Here is a 12972-nt window from a genome sequence, read left to right on the forward strand (position 1 = left end):
AATGTGGTGTCAGCACTGCCTAGCCTGCTTGATGGCCCATTAAGGACCATCAGTTATACAACTGACCCATTGAGAAAAGGCAGATACACCTTGTGACTCAGCAAGATATGCAGAGACATGCCTATGGACAGAACTTTAAGGTTTTTCTATGCCATGTGCTGGATAGCTTGTCTTTGAGACACAGAAAGCAGAGATCACATGGCAAGAGACTATAAAAGGCTGCTGCATCTACTCCATCTTGTCTTCAATCCTGCTTCTTACTTCTAGAGGGACCTGGCTACAAACTGAAGCTCTGAACAAAGGATTGAATGACCCATCCCAGCTGTGGATGTACTCCAGAGACTTAATCTGAGCCTGCAGTTTATTCCATCATTGCTACAAGTCTGAACCAAGAACTTTGCCAATACTGTATGTAATTGATTCCATTTAGCCAATTTTAGCTCTCATCTATTTCTTCTTTCTTTTATGAATAAACCTTTAGATTTTAGATTCTAAAGGATTGGCAACTGCGTGATTTGTGAGTAAGATCTGATTTGTATATTGACCCAGGTCTGGAGCTTGGTCCTTTGGGATCAGGAGAACGTTTTTTCTTTAACTGGGGTATTGGTTTTCATAACCATTCGTCCCCATAACAAGTGGCATTGGTGGTGATACTGGGGAACTGGAGTGTCTAAGGGAATTGCTTGTGTGACTTATGGTTAGCCAGTGGGGTAAAACCAAAGTCCTCTCTGTCTGGCTGGTTTGGTGCCTTAATAGTAAAGGAACTCCAGCTTTGGGCTGTAACTGCCCTGCTCTAAGTAATTTGTCCTGATTTGACACTCTCAGAAAACAGAGCATCATTACAACCCTACATACAGATTTGTCATTTAGGAATTCAACCTACAATGCATTCATCCCAATAGACCAAGATTTTAATACAGCACATATTTACTCTCTAGGTGATCAGTCAGAAAAATCTGCATGAGATAGGACTGAAGGAAACAAGAACCTACTGTATAATCAGAAAACTTATGTTAATCTGCAGTTGCATGAGCATTCTCATACTGGTTGGTTTAACAACATTGCAGTCTTCTGGTCTCCTAAGAACCTGCCTGATTCCAGTAACCACAAGCAATCACAGAGTTTGTGTCTGATCTACAGGATGATGAAGCAAATGGTAATTTTTTGCTAGTCTGTCAATGCAGTGAGGAAAAAAAAAAGACTATGTAATAACAGACAGTTTTGATAAGTGTAATACAGCAGATGAACCCTAAAGTAGAATTAAGGATTGAAGATTATATCTGTGCCAAAGCATTTTGTCGTTTTTAGGCTGCATTCTAAATTCTGGAAGATAGGCCATGAATTTATGAAAAAAAGAAATATTGTATGAAGTGAATTTCCTATGAACAGAGTGGCAAATGTTTTTCCAGAATGATTAGTGAATTCAGATGCTAACCTGAGAAATTAGAACTGCACATGGTCTTCACAGGAAGAGTATTCAACATTTTCTGAAAATCAGGCCCTTTTACAGTAATATTGGGCTTCCAAAAATTAAAGTACCCAAAATCACAAGTCGCATTAGAACACCTTGACTAGTATATTTATTTCCCTAGGAAGGGGCTTTTAAAAACAACATGCTGAATGAAATCAAATTTAAAATAAAACCCACACCACGATAACTTTTACTTGATTTTAGATTTGTAGACATACATGAAAAATCACATAGCAATCATCACCAGCCTCCCAAGAAATGGACACAAAGTGGTTGCTTAAGACAGGACAGTGAAACAGGAAGCGTCTTAATGAAAACAAAATTCTTTAAGAAAAACAAATTGTCGTAGCACAAAGAAAAAAGTTTATTTGAATGCCCAGTATTGAAACTCAATATAGAAGACTAGTCACTCTGTACAGAGAGCGTGGGTGTAACTAATTGTATAGCAGGTCAAGGTAGTCCAGTTAGATCAGTTTATTTTGAATAATAAATAACGTTTACCAACCTTTCGCCAGTTTATTTTGAATAATAAATAACATTTACCAACCTTTTGCTAGTTCTTTCCTTAGTTTCAAGATAGCATCAAGGTCACAGTCAGTAGTAGCATATGAATGAGGCACAGTAGTTTTAGATTCTGTTAATCTCTTAGCAATAACTCTTCGGATGTTGCTGGCAGGGACTTCTGTGAATGTACCCTGAAAGCAAATATTTTGCATACTAAATACAGGGAGAGAACACACACACTCCTCTGCTGAAACAAGAGTAGGGCAGTAATGCTTTTCAACTGGTAGCTTTAATTCACTTATAACAAACCTCAACTTTCAAAAAGCATTAAAATGTAGCTAGTATTTAACATGCCTAAAATTAAATTTAAATAAATTGAATTTTCTATTCTTGCTGAAAGATAGCAGAATGAAAAATCATATTCAGACCAGCAAAACAGGTTATACAGAACCAAGGAAATTAATGCAGTACAGTGTTTGTTTTATCTTACTCCATAAAGCTGAAGTGTAAGAAAATGAAGACTGAAAAAAATCTGAATATTTGCTCCATTGCACCATGCCTGCCAGGTTTAAATCTGGATAAAACACAGAGATTCTAGGCAGAGTACTACAACATGTTATACAAGTACTTGATCTTCAGCAGATAAAGGAAATCAAGATGGGTGGTCCACACAAACAATACTGACAAGTAACAATCTTCTTTAAAGAAAATTCACAGTCATATACATTTGGGGGGAAAAAAGTGTACCCGATTTCTATTATTCTGCCCATATTTCTTATCACTGATAAGGAACAAGATAACTTCAGTTTACAGAGTACAATGAATCCTACTGATCTAGCAAATTACTTCAAAAATATCAGCCCTGGTTCTCAGCTGGTGAAATCAGCATTGCGGTATTACACCAGTTACGGCCTGCAAAGTACAATTCTAATGCACTTTTATTTTAGTAGAAGACTGTTAGTAGAAGCTCTGTTGAGCTATCAATTTATCAATCCCTTCAGTGGTTGCTTAAGACAGGTTTCACTGTACATCTCTCTCCTTTGTCATCAACCTGCCTCTCCTGCCCAATTCAGTCAGTCATGTCACAATTCAGCATTCACAACCTTTTGTTGAAAGGGAATTATATTGCACTCAATTACTTGTAATGCCAATGAAAATACGAAGCAGGAAAAACATGTGGATCTCACAAGAAATACTCTCCGAAATTATACAGCATATACACTGTATGTTGAATACAAATCACAGTGTGCTCTGATATAGCTGCAGGCAAAGCACTTTTTTATCATGACAGAAAAAAATATGTAGGCCTGGAATTTTATTATTTTTTTTAACCTTACCAAAAAAACAACCTATATTATTTAGTATGGTTCATCATAGAATACCAAATGCTCTATAACTCTTATAAATTGTCAACAGATACCAGCCCTGAACCTGCAGCTGTACTTCAAAGTTGGTTCTAGAACCAGAATGGTCCAATTTCACAGTTCCTGTCTCAAAGCATTCCAGCATGGTGGAATTCCCCCCAAAATAATGGATCTTTCAATATTTCGGGCCCAACTATTCAGAGAAAACCTTGTGAGTCTTTGACATTTTTTAAACACAAACAATCTGTACTCAACCTCAATCCTCTAACCCTTGCCTAATCCAACTCTACACTCCTTACCTATATTTATTTTTAATCCATGCTTATAGAATTTTGCACTCACATGCTTCTTATTATTCAGAGATTTCAAAGTGCTATACATATAATCAGATACGTGTAATGTTTATTGTATAGGTAGGGGAAAATTTAGCCATTGTGGCCTTAAGTACACTGGGGGTGGGGGGGAGAGAAAGGCAGGGGAGGGAGGGAGGTTCCCCCAATTGGGTTAGCTCAACTGAGGTAAAAATGGAGATCAACTTTGATCAAAAAGATCACTTTAGCTCAACTGACCTAACTTAAACACCCACTTAGCATCAATTTAATGTCTTTAGCTGATTGATATATAGCCACGTCATGCTAAATGTGTTAAACTGTGTTTGCACTGATGTTAAGTGTGGTTTTCAGTCCAGTTAAAGTAGCTTAATTGAATTAATTCGGGGGGGTTGGGGGAAAGCACCTTTTTCTGAGTGTAGATAAGGACAGAGAAGTTAAGTGACATGCCTAAGATCACAGCAAGTCAGTTGCAGAGTTGGGAATAAAACTCATGAGTTCTGAATCCCAGGCCCGTTTCCAATCGCTAGATAACACTGACTAAAATGAAGTTCAGCACATTTGTCATTATTATTATTTTTTTTAAATTAAAATGAAAAGATGTGGCATTATTTAGTTATAACTCAGCGGTTCCCAAACTTGGTTCACGGCTTGTTCAAGGTAAGCCCCTGGCAGGCCGAAAGACTCTTTGTTTACCTGAGCGTCCACTGGTACGGCCGCTCACAGCTACCAGTGGCTGCGGTTCTCCATTCCCGGCCAATGGGAGCTGCTGGAACAGGGAACCCCTGTTGTAACTGAATGCAAGTTGTTGCTTTAACAGAAGTATTACCTGTGCTGCAGGCTGACCCGGTATAGAAATTGGTGGAACTGCAGGCCGCGGATAAACAGAGGACACAGTTGTTGCTTGTGGAGCCAAGGGCACTACAGTAGGCTGAGTAGGGGCTGGAGAAACGATAGGTCTCGATTCCGCAGCTTTGCTCTTCTGTTTCTGCTGCAGAAGATTGAGTGCATCCCTGTTAATTAAACAGTAATATGAAAAATATTTAGAAAGAAACAAAGCATAACAGACAAAAAAAGAAATACTACAATTTCAAGAATCAACTCTAATGAGTAGCTTCTGGCTATTAAACTAAAAATTAAAAGGCAATTTTTTTAAATCAATAATAATTTGCAAAATGAAAACTGAGGACCATGAAGAAACATCATAAATGTTTATAGATTATTCACCCCTGCCATGTTAGGATTGAAATCTGCAGCAGCACAGGGCAGTTGAGAAATAGGAGTACGTTTATCATCATTAAAGGACAACAGTGGCTAAACTATACTGTGAATTGTACTGTCAATTCTTACAATGAAGGTATTACAGGAACAGATGAGATGCATTCAGATTATATTTGGGACAAAGAAAATAAAAGCTGTTTCATTTATGTTACAATAAATGATCACAGCTAATTCAATTACGTGTATTTCAACAGTTGTGTCAACATCCTTAATGACCGCCCTGCACCTTTAAGCAGGGGGATGTTTGGCTGACTGGCTGACTGGCCATGGTACAAACAAGACACAGAAAGGGTAAGTAATTTGCCCAAGGATAACACGAGTTCATGTCAAAACTAGAACTCTGCAATACCTTGCTCCCAGCCCTATGTTTGGTCCACTAGACCATACTGGCTCTTTGATTAAGAAATAATAAAGTTTCACATCTCCTTACATAATGATTAAGCAAAATCCTGGGCAACTTACTCGGATATAAGGGTGTATTTGTGAAAATATGCTTTAAAGATAAAGTGTGAAGAGCTTCCCCCAGGAGTGAAGGGAACAGTGCTTTATGGCTAGGGGGGAGGGAAGGGGAAGAGACGAAAAGTTCTACAAAAAGGGGAATCTCTGGGGAATGCAGGCTTTGAAAAGGGGCAGCACGATGCCTTGAGCCTTCCTTTTTACGTGGACCAAGGCTGAAGCAACTCATTATTTAAGTGCAGGGCAGATGTTAACTGCAGGTAGTCCATAGGAAAAGTATATAGTGATCAGATAAATGGCTTGGACAAGGACTTAAAAAGAGGTGTTCATTAAAGGAACGAACAGAAGGTGGGTGAGGATTCCTATGATTGGCAGGGAGCCAACCCCCCATTCTTACAGTCCACCTTAACTCTCCTACGGGGGGTGGATGGTAAGATCCTAGCAATGGATTTGTTGGAGGGACCTGGAGGGGAAAAGAGGGGGAGCTGGTGCAAACCCCTCACCCCGGATATGGTAAGGTCCCGGCCACAGATTTGATGGAGGGACCTGGATGGAAAAAGAGGGGGAGCAGGTAAAAGCACCCCTGGTATTTTTGGAATAAACATGGGATTACCTGCACTGTACACTGTTATCTGCCGGGTAGTCCCAGATATCTAATAATAAAGTTGTGGCCTGATTAAACCCACATCAAATGTCTGCTGTCCTTCTTTCGACATAGCCAGTCAATAACACTTGTGTACAAAGATGCTTTGATACACAGGCAGTGTTGGAATTAAATTGTTATAGGACCAATAACAAATATTATTTGCTGAAGTACCTAAGCACAACACGTTGAGCTAAGGATGTAGTTTCACTCTCAATAAAGAATTTATTTACTTTTGCAAATTAAAGTCATACTTGAATTTCTTTTAAAATCAAGCATTTGTTATTTAATATAGATCCTGTACCGGAAGAAAAACTTTTACTGAATAAAATGATTTTTAAAGAAAAAACTAGATGTTTTAGCTGAGAAAATGGTCACACGACACAAAAAGAAAACAGAAAATTATTTCTGCTTTTTAACATGGCAGTAATAAGTATTTAATTAAAACCATCTGGTTATTATCATTTGATTGAGTTCCTTAGATTTTAAGTGTACAAAAATATAAAACTATTACGAAAACAGATCTTTACTTTTAAATTAGAAGATTCATTTAGAAGTCTTTAAATCCTATAAGTGCAGCACATTAAATTTTTTGCTACAGAATCTTTGCAATTCAACTGATTAATAAAAAGACACAGTAGAACACCAATTTATGAATGTCACAGGTTACAAACAAAACATTCTTAAGACAGGGGCCCGCAAATAAAACTGGTCAGGGACACAAGGTATCTCGTATCAAACTACTATAATATTTAAAAAAAATAAGGTTGGCAGCAACACTGCTTTTTTAAAACCCATTTACACAGCACAGGGGGGAAGCAAACCTTAAGATAGGTAAACCTATTGTCAAAACAGCAACATTCATTGGTAAGCACACATTTTCCTTCTCATCACATGTATTAAAATAATTGAATATTCCTTGTCAAAATTGTTACGAGATGGAGTCTGCCCATACTGGCAACTCAGTGTTACACATCACTACACTACTATAATAAGATGGCCCAGATACTTAGAAACGTGCAGCCTTTTGGCCAATACTTTCAGTGTCTCCATGCGAAGTACTAATTTAGCAGAAAGTTCAGATTTAGGAAGTTCTCTGCATAATTTGGACTCCTTTTTCTCAAGTGCAATTGCCTACTTGTATATTTTACAGTTTAAGTAGACAAGCTGAAATAGAATATCCTAAACAACAGTATTTAGAAGCCCAATTCTGCAAACCTTAATAAATTAACATAACCTTGCAGTACATGTTAGCCCATTGGGGAGCCCACTGGCATACCTGGTGGTGGTTATATAATACTGTGCTGTTCCTCAGCCACCTCAGTTTCCTTCTTCTGAACATCAGAGCACAAGGGTGGATAGAAAACTCAGTCTCTCTACACTTAAATGGCCACAGTAGCACAGCTGCAGCTGCACCACTGTAGTACTTCAGCGTAGCCACTCACTACAGCCATGGGAAGGTTTCTCCTGTTGCTATAGTTAATACATCTCCCTGAGAGGTGGTAGCTAGGTTGACAGAATAATTCTTCCATAAACCTAGTGCTGTGTACATGTGGCAGAGGTTAGGTATGTTTAACTATGTTGCTCAGGTGTGTGGATTTTTCAACTTAACTTTTTAGTGTAGACCTGGCCCCAGAAAGAGAAAGATGGTCAAAGAGTGTTAATATATTGAGAGAGAGACCCTGCAAAGAGCGATACTTTATGTGCTTCATATTTTATAAAAAACCTACAAAAACTGTAGTTCTTCAACATGTTGTAGTCAGTATGGATCTCATTGTAAGTACGTATGTGCCTCGTGCATACAAGATCAGAATCTTTTGCACGGCCACCTGGCTCCTGTGCCAGTCATTCCTTCAACATGGAGAACATATCTCAGGAGACGCAGATAAATGCAGATGTATCTCGATTCGGAGTTTTGCTCCATTTGGCTCTGTGTTTTGGTTCTGACCTTCTGCAGAGGTGCTGACTTTATTGCCCGAGATGCCAGCACCAAGGCTATTGGTGTTGAGGGTTTCATGGACATTGAGATTGTCAACACAGAAATCTCCACTGCCAACTCTGTCAGCACCAGCATCACCTTCTCCTGCATCTCCCTCCCCATCCTACCCCCCCCCACACACACACTCCCTGAGCTGAGGGCATGGTGTGTGTTTGAGACTGCACTGGCCAATGATGGTTTTTTTTGGTCTCGTTCTGGTAGCAACCGTCACCTTTGGTTCCAAAGTGACCCATTTCTCTAGCAGATGTAACTTGAACCCAGCAGCACTGGATTTGTGGGTAACTGAAGAGAAGGATTTGTATGCAGAGCACCTGTCAGGCATGTGGCTCTCCCCTCAGCTGAAGAGGCAACAAATATGTCCATCTTTGATAGAAATTAGTCAATCACAAGACCAATGTGTTGAACCATGACATTTCAGAGTCCACCATGAAGCATTATGGTTGGTGCGAAGTGCTTCACCCTGCTGTACAGGCGTGCGGGGAAAGTATATGTCATGAACAGTTTTCTCTCTCTTTTCCCCCCAGAACATCTAAGTCAAGGAAAATGGGAGTTTTAAGGTAAGTTTTCTTCACAGACTAGCTGGGGGAAAGAAAAAAGTTAAAATCTCTAAGCAAGTAGTGGGTTGAACGCTCACTACTTTCTGTCTCAAGCAGCAAGAGGGAAGGTCACAACTTCTCTACCCTTTCTGGATTTGTGCCCTCACACAGGTGTACAAGGCAGCATAAGGTGCAGCCCCAATGGACAATGCTATTCAAAAGGCACAGTCTCGGACACACGAGGTGCATCTACAACTGCCATGGGATCCACCCTGACATACACTTGTAGAATACCTATTCTCTCTGCCTTTTGTTTACGTTGACAGCATTTTTTTTTTTAAATTTTATCCTTAAAACCAGAAATCCCACCTGCAATTTGGCCTGAAAAAAACCCCAACAACAAGAGAGAAAAGCTAGGTTATACTTTTAAGGAACAACCTCGGGTACAAAGCAACACAGAGCTTCCCAGCATAAACAGTGAGGGTCTGGTCCAGTGCGAACTGATGTAAATTGGGGTCCTTCTATTGACTTCAATGGGCTTTGGATTTAAACCCTGATTGTGTAAGCTGTGCCACTCTTTAGTCTGATGCAATCTGTTCCATGGAGTGTTGCTTTGTTGAGTCTGAGCTGGGTCACCATCTCTTCCCCAATTTGTTTGGGCACACAGGGGGGAACAACTTCTGAATTGCCCTGACAAAGGGCAACTGTAACTGGCAATTGTGTGAATTACTTTTTGTCTCCCCTTCCCTAAAATCTCTCCCTAAATCAAGGAGTCAGTTTAAGATTCCAGAAAATATAAGAGTTCCTTGACTGTTTTCCAGTGTGATGTACTCACTGACCATTTACTGCCATATCTTCTCTGCTAAGCAAACCAACAACGACCTATCAGCATAAACCTAAAATTGACCACTTACAGAGTTACATGTTGATCGTTAAGGTGAAAAACAACAAAAGCAGTTAATTATTTGACTTTTCACATTATTGAGCAAGGTCTTTTAAAATCCAATATAATAAAGCCCTAAAACTTTTACATCTTAAATATCAATCTAATAAGCCTTAATTACCATGTACAGAACAAGCAGTCAGCTATTTAAAAAGATTGCAATGGATGTTGCATTCTCAATAGGCATTTTATTCACAGCGCTACAGAGATTGAGGTTGAAGTAGTTTTTCCATTATATACTCTGATTTTCATGCTATAAAATATTATTGAAAACCATTCTATACAGCAGCTGGTGTCTGTGTTTTGCGAGACCTTGGATACATTTACAGCACTACGTAAATGCTTAATAAATAAATAAGTAAAGAATAATAGGCTGAAACATGCATACTGTGTTTAATGTACTAAAATTACTTCTAGTGTTTATCTTCCTTTAGAAGCCACAGCTTCAATAAAATTAAATTGGTTCCCTGTGGCTTGCATGGAAAATGTGCGGCTACTGATCAAGGATAGCTTGTCAATTAAGTTATACATTGTGTATTGCTATTTAGTAAAAATTGTGATAGAAGTTTAAAATGACTTCCATCCTGAGATTTATATTGAAATGCAAATTTTAAGGATAAAAAAGTTACAAATACTTTGTACTTGTATGGTGTCTTAACATAGACCTCAAAGCATTTTACAATGCAAACAATAATTGATCTACATAGAACTGTAAATAAAGTCTTCACTTTATAGATTGGGAAACTGATACACAGAGACACAAAGTGAGAGCCAGTGAAAATTGAAACCAGCACTCCATATGGAGGAAACACTACCATGTGAGTTCAGTCCCTGCTTAAGGTAATATTTGTTTCCAGTTGTTATCCAAAGGAAGAGCATCTTCTGTACTTTTACTGGAGGTAGGCAATGGTCTCTTCCAATGCCACTGGAGAGGAAGGGAATCTGGGTTGCATTTGAGAGAGGTGAGGACAGGAAGCTGAAATGAGAAGGCTTAATACTCCCGTAAGACTACTTCTGTGCTAACAGTAGGTAGAGCTGCTAACTTGAAATTGTTACAACTATAGTCACAGCTTTAAGACAAAAAATACATTAAGATGCCTAAATATGTTTGACCAAAAGCTATAGAAAAAGATCTTTAGCACGTTAATATTCAACTGCAAGGCAGACCCTCATAGCACACAAACGTTATGTGTGTGTTAGCTGGTTCAGAAATTATATCATATAATTTAGTTGCGCTGAAAGTTGTATATTTCTTACTGCCATCTTTAGATTCCAATAGAAACAAGCTGTAGATAAATTACTACACCAAAATATGTTCAAAGAACTAAGGCCAAGAGTTGAATGGTTTAATCTACTAGGCTTTCTTCTCTAAACATAGGAACTCAAGAACTGATGACCCATCTCTCACATGTTTGGAATTATCAAGCTAGTCCCAATTTGACAGTTATCTATCTCACTAAAACACCATGTAATTTGTCATGTTCTGAGAGATCTCAGGATCGGAACAGTATGGATGTGGCATGTGAAAACCGATGCACTGGTCAAGCTATGTGGAGAAATGTATACAGCAACTAACTGGAACTAGGCGGAGTATTAGCAGGTCCCAGAAGACAAGGGGATGAAAAACGTGAACAAGTTACAATGTGCAGAAATTAGAGAAAATGCAGGCAAACATTGTCCACAGTATTAATTTCTTTCCCTCATTTTCTTTTTTAAAGAAATACTAAAAATTAAGAATTACAAACTAGCCATTAAGAACTGAAGTGGATGATGCATTTGCTAAACAGACTGACAAAAAGAATTTAAATATGGAGACATATTCTTTTCCTCCTTTTTTGCACCATTTAAAAATGGGTAGAGTGAGAAAGAAATCTTATTTAAACGTAATATTTGTGTTAATTTTATGAGCACCATGAATTTACAGGGCAGGCATGTGGCTTTGGCCCTTCCAAAAGGCAATACCCCTTGTATCCTACACTTTCTTCCATTATCATCCAGTCTTTTTTCTTTAGAGCTTCCTCTATATTTACTTGATATTTTCAGTGTCTGTACAACTGAATCATGTCTTCATTTTCACAAGTGCCATGCCTTTCTATTTATTGCACAAGGCAATTACTCATCCAGGAAGCATACTAGCCAGCTTTCCAAACAATCTATATTCTTCCTTGAACAAAAGTATTGGATCCCAGTCAATACTTGATTTACTGCATAGCTTGTCAAAGCAAAAACGTGGGTGCTAATCTCAGCTTGTCAGGTGTCGTCTTCTATGCCATTAAAAGAGTGAGCATCAAGACTGCATTATAGTCAGAATCTGATTCAATGAGGTAAGCTTAGCAGCCATTACCCATACTCATTGCATTGTTGAATGGGGGTTGTACAACTTTAGACTGGCGCCTATACAAGACATAGCCCCAAATATTGAGACTGTCCCTCTAAAATCGGGACATCTGGTCACCCTACTTACGTTGTAAATTGCATATTATTTTTGGGATATCAAGTTGGCGGAAACAAACAAAACCTCACTTAATGTCCACCTCTGTTCCTGGTTTTACATGTCTCTGATTCTTGTACTTTGGTGGCCAACACTGAATATCCATGACCAGCAAGCAACCTATTTGCTTTTAAATACATCCAAGTGAGCTGTGTTGTAGTGCTCTACCTCCATGATTATTTACCTATTATCCTACTTGATAAAGAGGCCTGAATTGTTTAGCTGTGCAGCACAGAGTGTATTTTGCTGAGTTTCATGCAAACGTGCAATATTTCATCCAAACAGAGAGTACCTGTCTACAGATATCTGCAAACTTTTCTTTTCAGACAGTATCAAACAGAGCGGGTCTATAGGTACTTACAACACTTCTCCATTTTAAAATAATGGTTAAAACAGCAGGATATATCTTTAAAAATGATATTTCCGAGTCAACTTCTTTGAACAGATGAAACAAGTTTTGAGAGACACATTTTTGTAGCTGTAATAATTACCTTCCTAGCAGAATCTGTGGTACATTTCCATGACAACTAGGGGATGTTAATTAGATAGCTCAGAGTCCCAGAGGGTTCCCACCTGCCGTGGACTAGTTACACACCATAATTTACAGTTGCACTTATATAATTAAAAAGCTTTCTGATAATGTGCTGCTATTACAAATGATACCCCCTCGATCCAGCTCACTATTTAATCCAAACCAGGCCACAGTCTGTAGGAAACAAAGGTTAAGAAAGGAAACACTTTCATAGTTTCTTGTTTTGTTACTGTGTTCAACTCAAGCCTAACAAACCTGGTCATCTTTGATATAAGGTTTCAACCATACAAAGCCAGCATGTTACAGCAGCTCAACAGGTGTGTGAAGAATACGAGTGGGAGTCTGCCTAGAGAGGGAGTGGTTTTATCCAGGACAAAATCTGTTTCCAGAAGGAAACCCTTTCCACACAACCTTACTAGAACA

At 38.6% G+C, this 12972-nt stretch overlaps 1 protein-coding gene across 2 annotated transcripts in view; it reads right to left on the minus strand.

Annotated features, from left to right (window-relative positions):
• Positions 1-12972, minus strand: part of PDHX (pyruvate dehydrogenase complex component X) — a 107012-nt gene that overhangs the window by 40245 nt on the left and 53795 nt on the right. For both annotated transcript variants that reach the window (XM_034769692.1, XM_034769693.1), the window contains exons 6-7: positions 4498-4681; positions 2019-2166 (exon numbers count right to left, since the gene is read on the minus strand). In XM_034769692.1, coding sequence (XP_034625583.1) covers positions 2019-2166; positions 4498-4681 — 332 coding nt within the window. The remainder of the gene's footprint in view (positions 1-2018; positions 2167-4497; positions 4682-12972) is intronic.

This window comes from Trachemys scripta, chromosome 4 (assembly GCF_013100865.1).
Source record: "Trachemys scripta elegans isolate TJP31775 chromosome 4, CAS_Tse_1.0, whole genome shotgun sequence".
Lineage (NCBI taxonomy): Eukaryota > Metazoa > Chordata > Testudines > Emydidae > Trachemys > Trachemys scripta.